Raw genomic sequence first — 19381 nt, forward strand, 5'->3', positions numbered from 1 at the left:
CGTACCGCAAAAAAACAAAAACAAACAAAAAAACCCCATCACAGGCATCTAGAAAAGGCAAACAAAGCCTTCCCTGAGTGATAGTTCTTTTTCTGTTGTTTAAAAAATTAAGGTATAATTGACATATAATATTAAATTAGTTTTAGGTGTACAACGTAATGATTTTATATATGTATCTATTGCAAAATGATCACTGCAATTAACTAGTTAACATCCATCACCACACATAGTTACAAATTTTTTTTCTTGTGATAAGAATTTTTAAGATCTACTCTTTTAGCAACTTTCAAATATACAGTATAGTATTGTTAACTATAGTCATCATGCTGTATCTTATATCCACAGGACTTATTTATTTTATAACTGAAAGTTTGTACCTTTTAACCCCCTTCATCAGTTTTGCCCCCTCTCCCTCTCCCCTCACATCTCACTGTCTCACAACTCTCTTTCTTCTTGATTCCTTCGGAGCGTCTGGCAGTGTCTCCTGCTCAGTCTGCCCTCTGTTCATTCATTCTATAAACATTCAGAGCCAGCCACACGCTAGGCATTGTGGTAGGTGCTGGGGACACAAAGACCCTGCTCTCACGAAGCTCACAGTCTGGTGGGGTAGACGGATGTGTTGTCTGTAGGACAAGTGTTAGGTAGGGGTGAGCACAGGAGCCTAGAGGAGGAGAAGATGCTATCCAAGTCAGCCTGGGAGGGTCAGGGATGGCATCAGTGGGAGGTGAAGCCAGATCCCAGTTCTGAAAGGCACAAAAGAGTTGCCCAGGTAGAGAGAGGTGAGGCAGGAATGGGATTAGGAGTGACAAAGTGATTGTGGGCAGGTGCATAGGCCCAGGACCCAGGATGCCGCAAGGATATCCGATAGGGCTGAGGCCCCAAACTGCCCTGTGGATCTTTCTTCTCTGAACACAGACACCGTCTGTCCTTCACCTCCTCCCTTACACCTTGAGGTGTTCTTTTCAATGGTCTAGACCAGTCAAGGAGGGTTAATACCCAGCTAATGTTTCTTAATCCCTCGCCCACAGAGCTCCCAGACCCTCCCTCACCCTGTTGAGGGCTAAACCTCCTTAAGGTTCTTCGGCTCTGGTTTCTCCCCTGCCAAAAGACCTGCCAGGCTTCCAGGCTGGGTTTGGGCCCCTCTTGGTGCTCACTCAGTCCCCATGTTCCCTGCAGTGGGCTGCATTATACACTGATAGTTCTTATCTTTTCTTTCCTTTGCCAACTCAGCCTCCCGGCAAGTTACACTACAGCTAAAAGCTTCCCCCAACGTAGTTCATTCACTTCTTAATCCAGGCCTTTAACATTAGAGAATCTGCTAGAGAGTCAAGCATGCCCACCAACAATATGCTCTGTGTAAGAGCTGCTGGATGCTGTTGTGGTTGATAAAATATACTGCCTTGAAAAACTGGTTTGACCCGCAGCCATGGAATTTCCATCACTGCATCTAGCCACCAAGAAAAAACGTAGAAACCACCACCAGTGGCTTACGTAATTATCTACTACTAGAAATTAAAATCATCCTGGAGACTTAAGGGACGAATTAGCCCATGACAGTCCTTCTTACACTCTTATGTCCAGACAACATGGAACTGTGGCATGGTTACAGGAACAAAAAAAATCTACCAAACCTATGTTAGCTTCTTTCCTCATTTCTCTTAACGTGTGTGTGTGTGTGTGTGTGTGTGTGCGTGCATGTGCGCGCTGTGGGTGAGAAGAGGAAGGAGTGTGAATGTCTGTCCTGCCTAGCTTACCGGAGTTGCTGCAAGTACTAAACGTGAGAAATACTTGGCAGCACTCTACAACTGTAGGATCCGTATGTTTAAATCTCTTCTTCCTTGAGCAGCCAGACACACCAGTTCCTAAGTTTTATGCCGGTTTAGTAATAAAACACTTTGCTTTTCCTAGTTCCAAAATAATTAGGTGGGCACTGTAATCGTTTTTTTTTTTTTTTTTTTTTTTTTGCGGTACACGGGCCTCTTACTATTGTGGCCTCTCCCGTTGCGGAGCACAGGCTCCGGAAGCGCAGGCTCAGCGGCCATGGCTCACGGGCCCAGCCGCTCTGCAGCATGCGGGATCTTCCCGGACCGGGGCACGAACCCATGTCCCCTACATCGGCAGGCAGACTCTCAACCACTGCGCCACCAGGGAAGCCCAAGTGGGCACTGTAAAAGCAAGGCCTGGGAAGATTTTTATGATAGAACTGTGATATGGAGTTGATCCCAGAAAGTCTTTTCCTAGGATTTTCTTAGGAGTCCTTTAACTAGCTTCTCCGACTCCTTTTAAAAACTAGCCCATAGGTAAGGAGTTTCCCAGGCTCCGCCCCCACCAATCCTACAAGCTCTAGAAGCTCTAGAGGACCAGAACCGGGGACGAAGGGGCCATCTATACACACAGGAGGCAGGGTTTGCAAGGCTGTTTAGAAATGTAAGTTGGGCAGGGGTCTCTGGCCACATTTCTCCCCGGTTAGCCCTCAGCGCGTCCAGCCCTACTTTGTCTTCTCCCTGTGATTGGGTGAACCGCAGACCAGAGGTTGTACGTGACAAGACGGCCTCTTTTATCTCCGCCTTCGCTTCCACTGCCCTCTCCTACCCAGCACCCCAGTTCTCTACCCGTGGGCCCCGCCCTTCTGGGGACGGTGGATTCTTTTATCTCCCGGGCGCGCCCCTGCAGGCGGCGATAGGAGCCGGGACTACAGCTCCCGGCATCCTACGCCGGGGAGCCGACCCGGTAGTAGCTCTTTTCTGGCGAAGTTTCACTGTGCCTGCGCCGCTCGCTGCTCGCCGCTCGGAACTCCAGGGGGCTCAGGGGCCTGTCTGCGGGAGGTGGGCACTGCCCAGGGTGACAGTGCGGGAGTATGGCCATGCACCTGGGCAAGCTGAGCGCGGGCCCCTGCTGGCTCGCGGCGCGGGGCGGCTGCGGGGAGCTGCGCTCTTGGTCCCTGCGCTCTTGGTCCCTGCGCTGCGCGGCCGGACGCTTCTGCCGCCCCCCTGGCACCGCTTGCCCCGAGCAGAACCGCGGGCTGGGGTACGGCCCTACTGCGGGAGGCGGCCCCCGGCTAAGGACCGGGCTGGCCGCGGGGCTGGCCGCGGGGCTGGCGGGGCTGGCCGGGCTGGCCGCCGCCGCCTTCGGGCACGTGGAGCGGGCGGAGATGGCGAGCAAGAGCTCGGGGGCGCCGAGCCCCTCGCCGGGGAGGCCGGAGGAGGAGGACGACGAGCTGGCCCGCCGCTGCAGCTGCTTCATGGCCTCGCCTGTGACCGACCTGCACGAGCTGCGGAGGAGGCCGGGCGACATGAAGACCAAGATGGAGCTGCTGATCCTGGAGACCCAGGCCCAGGTGTGCCAGGCGCTGGCACAGGTGGACGGGGGCGCCCGCTTCTCTGTGGACCGGTGGGAGAGGAAGGAAGGTGAGGAGGTCGGCCCCTAGCGGGAGGTGGAGATGGGGAAGAGAGGTCGGGCTTTAGTTTGCAGGCAGAAAATGACTCAGAATAGGGGATGGGAGTAAGGAAAGGGGTACCTACACAGCGGCTGCTAGGTTAAAAGGGACACCTTTAAAACGATTGACACTGACAGGGTCATCAGCCCTCAGCTTGCAGGTGTGGACCCAGATCTGCTGTCACTCTAGTACTGGACATTTAAAAAATCTTTGCAATTTTATATGGCATTTTTCATACAAGTCTTAAGGTCAGTTTTAGCCAACAGGCTTGGATGTCCAAGGTTGTAACTGAGCATAGATTTTCTCCACATTTCCTCTGCTTCTCTGGGTGCGTTTACCCTTTCTTTTCCTTTGGAGATGGAAAAAGAAAGTCATCTCCTCTTTACTAAGGGTCAACCAGTCTCCTCCAGCTGAGGGAGTTACTGTGTCATTGTGTCTTTTCCCCAGGTTGCGCAAGAAATATTTGACCTGGCTTGTCAGTAGTTCTGCCAAATGCACCCATCAGATTTCGTGCCAGGAAAATCTTTATTTCCACTGGTAAAATACTTAAGTATTATAACCTAGTACTTATAGTGTCCTACATTCATGACCATGTTATTGCCTATACAGTGAAACCTTACATCTAGGTCATAAACTTAAAGGATTTCTGATTCTTCTTACCTGGGACTACTGCAGCAACTTCTCATCAGCTGATTTGGGGCTGTGATACTGCCACATTTATTTTAAATGAAGTTAAATCTGGTTTTCATAGTGTTTTCCATCTTATAATTTTTTTTAATTAATTTATTTTTGGCTGTGTTGGGTCTTGGTTGCTGCGCGCAGGTTTTCTCTGGTTGTGGTGAGCGGGAGCTACTCTTTGTTGCGGCATGTGGGCTTCTCATTGGGGTGGCTTGTTGCGGAGCACAGGCTCTAGGTGCGTGGGCTTCGGTAGTTGTGGCACGTGGGCTCAGTAGTTGTGGCTCACAGGCTCTAGAACGCAGCCTCAGTAGTTGTGGTGCATGGGCTTAGTTATTAGTTGCTCCGCAGCATGTGGGATCTTCCAGGACCAGGGCTCGAACCCGTGTCCCCTGCATTGGCAGGCAGATTCTTAACCACTGCCACCAGGGAAGTCCTCCATCTTCTAATTTTTTAAGTGAAGACTGTTGAATCAGGACACAACCTGGACTAGCTGTGTGACCTTCAGTAGTTACTTTTTGTGCCTCTGTTTCCTCATCTATGAAATGAAATTATAAATAACATATGAATGTATTATAAGGATAAAATAAGGTGTATATATATGAAGTGCTGCAAATATTGTTTGATGCTTAGAAAGCACTGAGACAAATTGTTTGGGCCACTTACTAGTTGTGTGTTTTTGGAGAAAGTATTTTGCCTTTCTGGGCCTCAGTTTTCTCATTTGAAATATACAAGGGTCGTACTGGATCATCTCATGTCCCATCCAGCTCTAAAACTTTTTAGAAATAAAACAAGCCAAACACGAAGCTTCATGAAACAATTAACTCTTGTGGTACCTCTAGTGTCTTCAAAAAACAAACCAGCTACTAGTAGTAAAGCTCATATACCTAAATGTTAATGTGTCTCACTCAGTTCAAGCTTCCGAATTCCTTAAGCATTTCAGTATCTGTTTTTTAATTACCTGTAAACAAAATTAAAAGGCAAACAGCACACTGAGAAAAAACAATTGAAACAATGTGGAGCTCTTAAATTTGGCAATACTGGAACACTCTTTGAATGTACTTATTCCTGTTTTTAATCTTAGCTTTCTCTCATGTATCACAACCAACAGCTGCCGTTCTGAACAGTCTTATTTGAAGGGAAACTATTCCAGTGATTCATTTTAGATGATGACATAAGGATGTAGGAGAGTATTCGGTTGGGTGGTGTGGGGAGATAAAATATTCACCCATGATCAGTAGCAAATGTCATAAAGCTAAGCTGGTTATCTAATTTTATTGTACTTAAAAATTATAAATATGCTGATATTATGGAAGATTTGGAAAATAGAGGAGGAAAATAACTCCTAATCCCACCACCTTCGTGCAGCAGTTGTTTTTAACTTCCCATATACCCTTAACATTCTCTCCTCATTTTACATTTCCATAAACAGGAGGTGGTGGCATCAGCTGTGTACTTCAAGATGGGCATGTTTTTGAAAAGGCCGGGGTGAGCATTTCTGTCGTTCATGGAAATCTTTCTGAGGAAGCAGCAAAACAGATGAGAAGCAGAGGAAAAAAGCTAAAGACGAAAGATGGTAAATCAGACAATCTCCTTTAATAGTCCCTGTAAACCTTTTCTCCCGGCAAGTTTTATTTATAAAGTACATATTGCTTCTGTAAAATTCCATCTGGGTGCCTGTGCCAGCTGAGCATGTTCACAGTTACTTTTTTTTAACATCTTGATTGGAGTATCATTGCTTTACAATGGTGTGTTCATTTCTGCTTTATAACAAAGTGAACCAGCTATACATATACATATATCCCCATATCTCCTCCCTCTTGCGTCTCCCTCCCACCCTCCCTATCCCACCCCTCTAGGTGGTCACAAAGCACCCAGCTGATCTCCCTGGGCTATGCGGCTGCTCCCCATTAGCTATCGATTTTACATTTGGTAGTGTATATATGTCCATAGTTATGAAGAACCTAGGGGCAGGACAGGAATAAAGACGCAGACATAGAGAACGGACTTGAAGACACAGTGACTTTTTGTTTTTTGTGGTGCGCGGGCCTCTCACTGTTGTGGCCTCTCCCGTTGCGGAGCACAGGCTCCGGACGCGCAGGCTCAGCGGCCATGGCTCACGGACCCAGCCGCTCCACGGCATGTGGGATCTTCCCGGACCGGGGCACGAACCTGTGTCCCCTGCATCGGCAGGCGGACTCTCAACCACTGCGCCACCAGGGAAGCCTGACACAGTTACTTTTTAAAAATTATATTTTAAGAGACAAATTGAAAATCAACCTTTGAAAATTGATTCAGAAACCATGTTGGAGTTAATTTGTATCAAGCCAGGTGATCGAGTGCAGCTCACTGCATGTTTTACTTTCCAGGTAAATTGCCGTTTTCTGCTATGGGCGTGAGCTCTGTTATCCACCCCAAGAATCCTCATGCTCCCACTATCCATTTCAACTACAGATACTTTGAAGTAGAAGAAGCCGACGGTAAGGGCTCTGGAGGTGTGGAAAGTATTATTGTGCAAAATGTGTATTTTAAAACACATTAGGGGGCATAACATCTAAAATCAAGAAAAAATAAATACCATCTTAACTAGGTTTTTTGGGAAACGTGAAAGCTTATTCCTTGGCAGGTGCAATGGATTATTTATTAGATGTGAAAAATGAAAGTGGTATTGGCTGGTCTCTGGCATCCCCATTTTCCTCCAACACACAAGGAATGATTTAATGAACCCGAACTTAAAGTGCACACAGGGTTCTTTGCAAATATAAATTTATTACATCCAAAGGAAAACCTCACGTGCAGTGTTAAGTTGCCCTTGAGAACTTGCTTTTGGAAATTATTTTCCACATGTGTAGCTTTGCCACTCACTAGTGCGTTGTCAGTGGGTTTAAGATGGGGTGCAATTGATCATGCTTCATTATGTAAATATAGTTCCAGTCTATGTTTGCCATTAGCTAGGCCAGCTGTTACCCTGTCAGAGCACCTGTGCAGTGCACGCCACGCCTTTTGGTGTCTCTGCAGGTGATGGCATTTAAAGCAACGTATTTAACTTTTCCTTTTGAGTAGTGTGCTGCATCTCAAAGTCCACATCAGAATCACATGTCTCGATTTGGTAGGTAACAAGCAGTGGTGGTTTGGTGGTGGATGTGACCTTACCCCAACATACTTGAACCAAGAGGATGCAGTGCATTTTCACAGGACTCTAAAGAAGGCTTGTGACCAGCATGGTCCAGATCTCTACCCCAAATTTAAAAAATGGTAGGTAAAGTTATTGAACTTTTCATGACCGCTAAGTATTTTCCATTCCTTTTGTAGATCCTGAAGGCACTACTGTGTCACTAAGTATCTTTTTCAGCTTATGAAGGTTGAACTGTTTCCTTCCTCCCTCCCTTCCTTCCTTTCACCAGAAGTGAGATACGAGTTTTAAGTGGTTTTAATACATTATTTTCTTAGGAATATTTGAATGTCTGTGATAAAAATTGGGCAGCAATATCATTTTTGATACCAGATGTTTTAGGATATAAACTTGAAGGTGATATATGCCTGAGAATCAGAGGCTTTTTAATCCTAAAGTGGGATATTAAATTCTCATCCCACACGAGGATTATCTCGTTGCCATGGAAATGTGTTAGGGCATGGAAAGGGTTGGAGAACTATTAGGAGAGGTGCAAATGTACTGGAGATTTTGGACAAGGAGAAAGTGGGATTGGAAACTTTGTGAAAGGAACTCTAATGGTAAAGAAAAAAGGTGTGAGGAGACCCAGGATATTTGGTAGATGTGGAATGGAGTCTGTGCATAAGTTGTTTGGAATAATAATGTACTCAACACTGCTTAGAGCTAATTGCCATTCTAGAAAAAGGAGGAACAGAAAGGGTTTTTGGTTTTTTTTTTTTTTTTGCTTTGCTTTTAGTGCTAATATTTGTGGAATCTTGATGTTATTTATCTAAGAATATGGAGTTCAGCTTTAAAATCCTCAGAAATTATAAAACATTTAAGTAACCTCTCTTTGATTTGACATTACCACGAAACACTGGACAGCTATGGACACACAGATGTAGGATGAAGGGTTGTTTTTCTCTTACAAATCAGCTTCCTTTCAGGAGGAGGATTGGTGGGGTAGATATTCTCTCTCTCTTTTTGTTTTTTGGTTTCCTTTTATCGCTATTACTGAAGAACTTTATCTGAGTAGTATTAATAAAATATCTAGGATGCGGGCTAGCCAAAAATTTTAGTATACGTATTTAGTAAATCTCTTCATTTCATAATATCATGAAAAGAGATTTGGAAATAACATGATTTAGTTAAAGCTGGCTTTACAGCCTTGCTCAGGATATACTTTAATTCTGTTAATAAAATGTACCTGTGAAGAAAAGCCAGGAAGTCACAGTCAAGGTGAATTATACCAGCACATCAGTTCTAGGGATTTGCATCTGCTGCCTTTTTTTTTTTTTAAACTTTAAGCTATTAAGGCTATTTTTAAGATAACCTTTTCAATAGTTTTTAGTTTTTGTTTGTACAGGTCTTCTATTTAGGAACCCTCATTATACAGAGATAATGAAAACTATTTCCAGGATGTAAACTATACTGCAAATTTAGCAATTAGGAAAGACTTAGGAAATCTGCTCTAGTAGGCACAGGTGGGGAAAGACTCAAAAACAAATTGATAGTTTCATGTGCTGGTTCACAAGGGCAACCTTTAATGTTCTGAAGACTCTTATTCTCTGAACATTTCCTTCCACCAACCCTCCCCCGAGTTATGCATGCTATAGAGTCATCACATTTTATTGCCGAAAGAGACCTTAGAGATAATTTACTCTGCCTTCCTTTGGTGAATAAGAACTGATTCAGACAGCTTAGGGGTTAGCACTCCATCAAGGACCTGGTTTGTGTCATTGTTGGTAGAGGATTCCTGCCTGCTGCAAAAGTAGCAGTGCTTCTGAGGGCAGCAGCACCACTTGTTTTAAGAAATACAGTGCTTAAAAAAAAGAAGGAAATACAGTATTAATAGTGGACTCTGTTTCTTTTCAGTAAAGGTCTTAAGAGTGCCACATCTTCAGATAGACATGTATTAGCTTGCCTGTTGCTTTGTAGGTAAAAGTGTAAGCATTTTCTTCGTTGTTGATAACTGCAGGAGATCTGTCTAAAACTCTAGTTTCATTTTCAGACATGGACAAAAAGTGAGGGCGCTGTGCTGGCATTAGTCAGGGATGGTGCTCTAAGCTGAAATGCTCACACTGATTTTCATGTCTGTCTGTTTTTTCCTCTTTGGTCCCTGATTTGGCCTTGCTGTATTTTCCAGGTGTGACGATTACTTTTTTATAGCCCATCGTGGGGAGCGGAGGGGCATCGGGGGTATCTTTTTTGATGACCTTGACTCTCCATCCAAGGAGGAGGTCTTCTGCTTTGTGCAGAGCTGTGCCCAGGCTGTCATTCCTTCTTATATCCCCCTTGTGAAAAAGCACTGTGATGACTCCTTCACCCCCCGGGAGAAGTTGTGGCAGCAGCTCCGGAGAGGACGGTGAGTGAGTGACCGGAGAATGAACCGTCTCATTGCGTAACTCTGGGGTGGGTAGGAGGTCGGGAAGTGGGGCAGCCGTAATCAGAGTGGATGATATGTTGTCTTGGGCAGATACTTTGTCAGAGTTTTTTTTGTTTGTTTGTTTTTTTGTTTTTTTTTTTTTTGGTGGTACACGGGCCTCTCACTGTTATGGCCTCTCCCGCCGCGGAGCACAGGCCCCGGACGCGCAGGCTCAGCGGCCATGGCCCACGGGCCCAGCCGCTCCGCGGCATGTGGAATCCTCCCGGACCGGGGCACGAACCCGTGTCCCCTGCATCAGCAGGCAGACTCTCAACCACTGCGCCACCAGGGAAGCCCTGTCAGAGTTTTGTTAATACTCACCCTAATTTCTTTTCATAACTAGATAAATATCAAGTGAATTAAGAAACATTGTATAAAATAGTATTATAAAAAGAGCAAAGTTTGTTTAACTTGTGTATACATTGGAGAACCATATTAGGCCTATAGTAAGAACTTGTTGAATTTATTTCTGCTGATTTCTTATAGTTTCTTCTAGCAAGACCTTCCAGCCTTACGCCAAGATAGGGGAATCATGTAATGTTTTTGCTGCTTTGTAAATTTGGAATCACACATTTTTTTCATTTATCTTTAGGTTTTCATGGAAGGTGTTATGATGAAAATAATCACTTCAGAAATCATTTACACTTAATGATAGTATTTATTAATTATGGAGATGTTAATATGTGCTGGCTAATATGTTAGGCAGTTTGCATCTAAATTTCTTCACAAAGCTGTGAGATTGGTGTAATTATCATCATTTTACAGATGACAAAACTTAGCAAAGTAAGTCCCTTGCCCAAGTTTACACAGCTAGTAAATAAAAGATCCCAGGTGTGGAACCAGGTCATCGTGCCTTCAAAACTTGCAGACTTTCTTAGATGTGAATGAAGTTAAGTAGGTCTTATTTCTGACTGCGATGCTCACCTTAGCCACCCTGCGTTGTGCACGCAGCTTGGTGAGCTCAGTTGGGTGACCAGCGTGAGGTCATCTTCAGCAGGGGTGTGATTGTGAATCAGCTCCAAATTATCCAGTCTTCCCTCTCACAGCGGTTTCTCATTACCATCTTAATTGCACGTGTACTACTGGTCCATGGCTATAAAATGGATTTTCTCATTTATGTTAATTTTGTCTCAGGCATATGAAACTTTGGGTACTTAAGGAGGTAAAGCTAAAAGGTCAACTTAGATAATGTTCAAAGTCTCAAGGTAAATGTTTGTTGTTTATTCTTTCTTAGGACTACCTCTGCTTGCTTGCTCCCTGTTTATAAACTTGGGAAAATGAGAATTGATTACGTGTTCTTGTTAGACAGTTCTTTAACAGTGCTTCTGTTTCGGGACGTTATGCATCTGTTTTGGGACTTTTTTTTTTTTTTTTTTTTGGTCCTATGATTTCCCAGATACACCTTTACTACTCCTTCCCTTCACTTGAGTTGATTAGGTGCCTCCTATGGCTAGGGACCATGCTGGGAAAAGCTCACAGTGTAGTGGGGAAGACCATCCTAAGAGGATGATTTAAAACTCTGTGGAAACAACAACAACAAACTCCAATAAAAAACAAACAAGAAACTAAAAAAAGAAAAACTCTGTGGAAAGTGCAATGTTCTAGTTTTGCGTAAGATTTCTTACGCAAAGCTGGCAGGTTTCATGAATACTAATGAGGTGTGAAGCCTTGAAAACTTCTTGGACATAGGAATGATGTTTTATTTTGTTTGTTTTGTTTTTTATTATTAATTGACAACATATTTTGAAAGTTCCATTTGTGTGTATCATTTCATGTCCGTGTTTTTTGAATTAGGCAGAAGTGTGGGATATTAGGTTGATTTTCTGTGGTGTGGTGGGTGACTGTACTTTCAAAGAGAGGCTCCTTCTACCACCCATATCTCTGGGCCTTAAAATGGCAGAAATCTCTGGGGCTTAAGATAACCCCAGCTCTTTGCTGCGGTTATGAGCCCTGTCTTCACTTTCTTACACGGCATTCATAACCCATTATCTGTATTACTCTTCCCCACTTCCTCGCATCCCCTTCTGTATGACTTTCCCCTGCAGTGGTTAGGCTGCTTCTCTTTTGACTTTGCAGCCTCTTACTTGGCTATCTCATTGAGTCTCTTGTCCTCAGTTACTACTATTCTCTCCCCAGACCTTGAACCTCCAGTCTTAGTCTCCTTTTTTGTTTTGCTGTATTTTGGGAAAGGGAGACAGGATACAGTGTAGGTATCAGTTAAATTGAAGGGAGTGGTTAAGGTTCATAGTTTGTAGGTACCTCGGAGAGGATAAATGTATGGAAAGGATCAGAAAGATCAGATCTAAGCAAAACCTGGTGAGAGTCAGGCTGATATGCAGAAAGGAGCATTGTTCGCTCAGAACAGAAAAGCAGCACAGGGATCCTATAGAGGCTCATTTGGGATCTCCTTACGAGGGTCTTTGAACAAGACATCTGTACAAATAGAGAGTCACAGCCATCTCTTAAATATCATGTTTCAGGAGGGTAACATCAGGGGTGAAAAAGGGAGCTGAGAGACTGGAATTCTTTTCCATGGTCTTAGGAAGAAGTTAAGAAGATCCATTTAAATTATCTTTTGAAACAGACATAAGAAGGTATTAAATAGTTATTAGTGCACAGAACTCAATCAGTGATAAATAAGTGGTGAGGACTAGAAAGGGATCCATGAATGTAATTTATTTAAATTTTCTCAGAGCCTTTGGCAAGTTTCCACAGTGAAGGTTGCTTTCTAAAAATGGAAGGACTGTGGGAATCTAGAGAATATTTTTCTCTAGTTGTGATTAAATACAGTAACCCATGCATAAACCCATGTGATTAAATACAGTAACCCATGCATAAAGAATGGTGTGTATCCAGACTGAGGGAAGTTTAGACCAAGAGAGTAGTTTTTGAGCGAGTTGAGAAATGATATGAAGGGGGACTATTGAAATTTTCAGATTTATGGATCTTTCTCAATTCTTTTGGGTAGTAGAAATTATCTTTTGAAATTGGAGAGAACAGACCCTTTTACAAAGGATCTCATGATGTTAAAGGCAATCACAGATTTTTAAGCTAGACAGAGTTTAGATATGACTCTGGCAGTTCATGGAAAACTAATATGCTGAACCAGGTTTTAGTTGATGCTAAGGACTGAGCGCTGCAACTCAATCACTACCTTCTATTATGACTTTGTCATTAATTTGCAGGAAGACTGCTTATTAATGCTGTTAACTATTTTAAGAAAAGGAAATATCTAGAATGTATTAGTAATTATTAATAGATTTCTGTAATCTTTTCTTGGCTTTTCAATTACAAGAGCCTTACACTGTCTTAGTTCGTGTGAGTTATTAGCAGTGAAATGAAGTCTTTGACTGTGAGGCATCTCAGACTCTAGGCGAGGGCCAGAGAGAGCTGTTTTATCCTGATAAACAGTGCCATTTGCTTTTCTTAATTGTTTTTGTGCCTTCAAGTTCTAAGCTTTGTGTTCGTTCTGTTTATTTATTGGAAAACATAACCTTATTGTTTTGTAACTGCTCTGTGTTGGGGCTGAATCTATATCCTATTGTTTGTTGGATAGAATAGCCTTTTCTTTATGCCTTTCCAGATGGCGAAAACTCAACTGACGAGACTGGTGTTTTCTCTGCCAGTTCCAGCTGATGGGGTGGGAGGTGGTGGGAAGGTGCCCCCCCCTTTAAGTATTTGTTACGGACTAATCTTAAGAAAGGGTTTACTCAGCCAGCCCTTAATCTTATTTGATGTTTTTATGTCAGGTATGTAGAATTTAACCTGCTGTATGATCGGGGTACAAAGTTTGGCCTCTTCACTCCAGGATCCAGGATCGAAAGCATCTTGATGTCTTTACCTCTCACCGCCCGGTAAGAATAACTCATAAGAATAATAGTTATTCCCTAACCCAACAATCCTCTAATCCCCACAAAACATGGACATTGACACCACAAATGTCTTTCCTAAAGACTTCATTGGTTTTGACCTTGCTGCCTGTATAAGAAAATCACAGGCAAATCACAGGAAAATCCAATTTTTTTTTTAAGGGGTGGCAGGATAAATGATATAGCTTTATATGTGAGAGCAGGGAAAGGATAGAGGGAGTGAGAAGATAGGGTGGATGATGGTGTCTAGGGAGCTAGATTGACTGTTCCTACTTGGTAATTTTCTAGGAAGAGCTATGAGCAAAGCAGATTTATATGAACATAACAGCTCTTTAATTTTATTGGAAATGATTGCACTTGTGGGGAAAGGTCTTATTCTCCACTATGAAGTATTAAGCTTGTACAAAAGTTTGCAGGATTATTTCAGATGGTTTACGTGCTGCCATGGTGTGCTTCCATAAAGGTTAATTGAATCTCTGTGGGGAATTTTAAAATCTATTTATGTTGGTGCTATTAGGTTAATAAAGATCTACAGTTGACTTTTTTTGGCTTTGAGGAAGTGAGAATGGTGTGTATCCAGACTGAAACAGAAAAGATCAGAAAAAATATGACCATTGCTTATTTTAGAAGAGCTAGAATCTTCTTTTCTCCATGAGTTTAAATATCCAAATAAGAATGGACTGGCTGGCATTGAGGGTCTGCCTTGCGTCCTTCTGCTGTGCAGATCTAGCCTTGTGAGATCAGTACCCTCTACCATTGTCACTACATTCAGAATGGCATTGGCTCTGTCCTTGTTTAGCTGTTGCTCGTGGGGTCTCATGTCCTTGGCTGGATTCTCATGCACATCACTGTTAGGTGTTCTTGCCACCCTAGAGGCAAGATGTGATTAAAAAGTAGACATGAGATCTTAAGGCCTCGGGTAGTCTACCTGATCTCTGCTGGCCCCTAATTATAATGCACATTCCAAACTGCAGGTAAGGGCGGATTATAAATCAATCCCCTGCTCAACTGAATAACATTAATGCAACAGGTTATTTTTAGCTTCTTAAAGTCTGCACCAGGGGTCTGCAAACTTAAGGCTTCAGGACAAATCTAGGTCCACTTGTGTTTATGTACAGCCCTTAAGCTAAGAATGGAATTTACATTTTTCAAGGATTATTAAAGACAAACAAAAAAGGAATAGGCAAGAGACTGCAAAAGGTATGTGGCCCCAAAAGCCTAAGGTATTTATTATGTGGCCCTTTACAGGAAGAGTTTGCAGCCTCTGATCTAAACCAGTGTTTGCCAGATCTCCTGCTACAGTTTGACCATTTTGACCATATTTGTAGATTTATATATAATCTGAGGTATTATTTACTTAAATTTTATACTCTTAGTTTTTTCAGAGAGAAAATTAAAGGCAAACCAACATTTCTGTCATAAATAGAAAGTAACACATGAAAAAAAATGCCAAAGTACTAAGCTAAGAAAAGTTTGCCCATGCATCACCTGAGGTTCTATACTTTATGAAACCCTGGTTTATAGTAAAAGTATGTTTTGGCTCTGGAATATTAATATTAGCTAGAGTATGCTCAGGAATTATTAAGAAACTTTATTTCCTTAGCAGCAAATATTTTTTAAAAGCCTAGTGGAGACAAAGAGGTATAAGTCTTTTTATTACTCTTAGAATTTTATTTTTCATTTATTTTAGATAAAGAGCTATGTATGTTGTTTATTTATTTTTTATTGTTATTACGTTTTTTGCTTCTGTTTTGAACCTGCATAGATGGGAGTACATGCATTCACCCTCAGAGAACTCCAAAGAAGCTGAAATTCTGGACGTTTTGCGCCATCCGAGGGACTGGGTGCATTGATGCAGGCAGAGCAGTCTTCCTAGGGTCTGGGGGACACACAACGGGCCCCCTGCTCCACTGGCTGACACCACCGCCACTGTGTGGCACTTAGTTACCTGTGTCTCAGAGCTCCAGTCTTCTCCGCCCTGGAGTCTGCCTCCTTTCCTGGTGAAATGTGTTTTAAGCACCACAGGCTTCCGCTGGATGCTGTCAGTGGTGGGTGGTGAGGTGGCAGCTTGTCAGAGTCAACTGGTTGATGTAAAACTCGTTTATACTTTTAGAATCATTTTATATGACTAGTTTACAAACAGTGACAATTTCCAAGAATTGGTTTAGGGGATCTAAATATTAGAATTTGTATCAGGAAACTTCTCATGTTATTTTTTTGTTTCATATATTTTTTAAAGGTTTAGTTTCAGCCACAAAAATCTGTTGAGGGACAAATTTTATTTTCATTAATTCAATGAGATTGAGACTGGTAATTTTAGAAAGCAACTGGAAATGAAAGTAAAAATTTTACTTTGTCATTACTGAAGTTGCTTTGATCATAATCTTTATATATCTTTCTCTAGAGATCATAGTATTATAAAATATTCACTTTTGTAATGATAGATATTTAGGGATACTTGAAATTTTCTTAGTCTCTGCATGTTACAATTCAGTGATTACCTGTAGTTAACTCTAAAGTGACATCACTGTTATTTAAACAAGGGATATCTAAGTTGTAATTTTGATTTTTGTAGAACTATAATTTGTTGATGCTGAGATTCTTTGCACTTTTGAATGTGAAAGCTTATACCCTTGGATTCTGATACTTAAAAATTTCTATTCCAGACACTTCTGTATGGAGGTTTAGACTAAGAACAATCCTGGGGATGTTGTGAATTTAGGAAATGAGAAACATTTTCCTTCTCTAATTAAAGCAGACATAACTAGTGTAAGAAGCATGTAAGCATTTTATAAATATATTTCCTTGAATATGGACTAATTGAAATAGTCCTCTTCTTAAATTAGAGATTCTGCAACTTTTACCTTTGCTCTTAAGAGGAAATCACAACAGAGTTCTCAAGACTTCTGTGTTCATATAATAATGTGAATATTTTATTCATAATATATTGAAGTTTGTAAGGAATGTTATCTTCCTACATATTATTAAGCATTATCTTGGAATATGTTGAATGTATGATCGTGTGTGACTCTGTAGAGCTGGAAAATGTATGAATTCTTCAACTCTTACAACAGGTGTGCTGATAAATTTTATTATGAAATATGACTAAGAAATGTTTGTATTTTTCATTTTTTCCAGGGTAATTGACATAGGGAAGATAAATATTTCTTAGTACTAAAACCATAGTTCCTCATTCCTAGGTATTTTACCCAAGAAAAATATAAATTTTGCAGTTGAATTTTCATAGCAGCTTTATTCTCAGTAGCCAAAATTTAGAAATGACACAACTGCCCATCAGCAGGTGAATGGATAAACAAGTTATAATATATCCATATGTTAAAATACTACTCAACAATGAAAAGGAACCTCTATTGATAAAGGCAAGAATATGGGTGAATATCAGAAAGTCATTATGCCAAGTGAAAGAAGCCAGACACAGAAAAGCACTAGCCCCAGAGGTTACGTAGTGTCACGTCCTTCACATTCCGTTGGTTACAAGTGAGTCTCTAAGAGCAGCTCCCGATTCACCGGGGAGGGAATGAGACCCCAGCTCTCAATGGGAGGAGTGTCAGAGATGTGTGATCATCTTCAAAACCACCACATAGCCTTTCACACCCAAAACCCAAAATAGATTTGGCATTCCGTCCCTTATTGCCCTAATCAAATCCCGTTGAGTCCACCTTTGAAATGTTTCTTATTTCCTGCCTCTGTCCCCTGCCATGACTCTACTTTGGTCCCACATTCCCTCTCACCTGAATATTTGCCATACCCTACCTGCCTCTGGTCACTCTGACCTCCATTCTCTCCCTTCAGAATTACTTCACCGAATAGGAAGCAACCTAAGTGTCCATCGACAGATGAATGCATAAAGAAGATGTGGCACATATATACAATGGAATATTACTCAGCCATAAAAAGAAACGAAACTGAGTTATTAGTAGTGAGGTGGATGGACCTAGAGTCTGTCATACAGAGTGAAGTAAGTCAGAAAGAGAAAAACAAATACCATATGGGAACACATATACATGGAATCTAAAAAAATAAAAGGTTCTGAAGAACCTAGGGGCAGGACAGGAATAAAGACGCAGACGTAGAGAATGGACTTGAGGACATGGGGAGGGGGAAGGGTAAGCTGGGATGAAGTGAGAGAGTGTCGTGGACATATATACACTACCAAATGTAAAATAGATAGCTAGTGAGAAGCAGCTGCATAGCACAGGGAGATCAGCTCGGTGCTTTGTGTCCACCTAGAGGGGTGGGATAGGGAGGGTGGGAGGGAGGCTCAAGAGGGAGGAGATATGGGCATATACGTATATGTATAACTAATTCACTTTGTTATAAAGCAGAAACTAACACCATTGTAGAGCAATTATACTCCAATAAAGATGTTAAAAAAAATTACTTCACTAAATCCCATTCTTAACTGTCCTCCTCAAATATTTTAAGCATCCTCCCTTCTGCAGAAAAGTTTCTGAACTCAATCTGACATTGAAAGCAATCCACCATTTGACACAGACCTCTCTTTTCAGCCTTATCTTCTCCTCCATGCCTCCCCTGCGCTTCAGCCTCAGACTGCGTATCACCACTCTGCATTTTTCTGAACATTCCCCAAGTCTCTTCCATCTGACCTGTGCTCAGGCTGCTGCTATCTCTGCTTGGAATCTTTTTTTGTCCCCTTCAGCACATTTTTACCTTTAGTATTGCTGTCATCACAGTCTGTATTCATATAGTCCTTCAGAGTACACTGTACTTCAAAATATTTAAGGTGGGTCTTTCCTCATTTATAAAGTCTACCTTATGAATGACCTGTTAACCTTTGTCTTCCAACATTGTTTTGCAATAGTATATTGTGGTATCAAGCTTAATGTTGTTTTACTTTACAACTGTCTCATTCCTAGTCTGTGAAGATAGAAGTTCCCAGTAAACATCTTTTAAGAGCCCATTTAGAAATTGTTTTCAAGGATGTTTGTATTATCCCTGCCACAAATATTAACTATGTATTTGAAATCCCACATTTAAAGAAAGTTGGTCCTTCTTTCCAAAGAAACACACATGTAAATTCCAGTTTCATAATAAACCTAAATTAGCACATTCAAGATAGTGAAGCTTGAACATCTACAATATGGCTTGACTAAGTATCATTACATTGTAACCTGAAACTGAGTCATGGGTCATGCAATGTAAAACCTCTCAGGCTTGTTTCTACAGGTGGTTTTATGCCAGATACACACCAGCATATACCAGCAGAGCAAGGTAATTGCACTCCCATCTTCCAATCTCTGCACTTGGTTTTGATTCCACAAGTTAAACTCATCAGTATTTTAAAGTATCCTTCACCTATTAATTCCTGTTCACATTTCGAAACATGTTTGAATGTTAAAACTGGGCATAATCTAATCCGCCATGGTTTCAATGAGTTGACACAAATTCAGTTACTTAGGAAAGCAAATTGGCTTTGTGGTCATTTAGAGTTGCCACATTGACTCTGTCATGGATGTATTTTCTTAAGAGATGGTTAGGAAGGTACAAAACTAAAGTTTCACAATTAAGTTGTACTAGTTGAATGCCTCTATTATTTACCAGCAAGTGGATAATGTATTTTTTTTTTTTTTTTTTTTTTTTTGCTGTACGCGGGCCTCTCACTGTTGTGGCCTCTCCCGTTGCAGAGCACAGGCTCCAGACGCGCAGGCTCAGCGGCCATGGCTCATGGGCCCAGCCGCTCTGCGGCATGTGGGATCCTCCAGGACCAGGGCACGAACCCGTGTCCCCTGCATCGGCAGGCGGACTCTCAACCACTGCGCCATCAGGGAAGCCCAATAATACAT

General features: G+C 42.0%; 1 protein-coding gene across 2 annotated transcripts; it reads left to right on the forward strand.

The window, feature by feature from the left end:
• Positions 1-1720: 1720 nt before the first annotated feature.
• CPOX (coproporphyrinogen oxidase) lies at positions 1721-17446 on the forward strand. 2 transcript variants are annotated; one of them, XM_079921346.1, is made up of 7 exons: positions 1721-3407; positions 5544-5687; positions 6481-6591; positions 7225-7366; positions 9409-9627; positions 13437-13541; positions 15322-17446. In XM_079921346.1, exons 1-7 carry the CDS (start codon positions 2858-2860, stop codon positions 15407-15409), a joined length of 1359 nt encoding a protein of 452 aa, XP_079777472.1. In that variant the 5' UTR covers positions 1721-2857; the 3' UTR covers positions 15410-17446. The 2 variants fall into 2 exon arrangements, with proteins under 2 accessions (XP_079777472.1, XP_079777473.1); XM_079921347.1 differs by lacking the exon at positions 9409-9627.
• The last annotated feature ends 1935 nt before the right edge of the window (positions 17447-19381 follow it).

This window comes from Stenella coeruleoalba (genome assembly GCF_951394435.1).
Source record: "Stenella coeruleoalba genome assembly, chromosome: 5".
Lineage (NCBI taxonomy): Eukaryota > Metazoa > Chordata > Mammalia > Artiodactyla > Delphinidae > Stenella > Stenella coeruleoalba.

Bases quoted from the DNA above. Each gene is read 5' to 3' on its own strand.
- CPOX (XM_079921346.1), top strand. From the start codon at position 2,858: ATGGCCATGCACCTGGGCAAGCTGAGCGCGGGCCCCTGCTGGCTCGCG. The intron at 3,408-5,543 runs GTGAGGAGGTCG...TTCCATAAACAG, and splicing joins CCGGTGGGAGAGGAAGGAAG to GAGGTGGTGGCATCAGCTGT. The intron at 6,592-7,224 runs GTAAGGGCTCTG...TCGATTTGGTAG, and splicing joins TGAAGTAGAAGAAGCCGACG to GTAACAAGCAGTGGTGGTTT.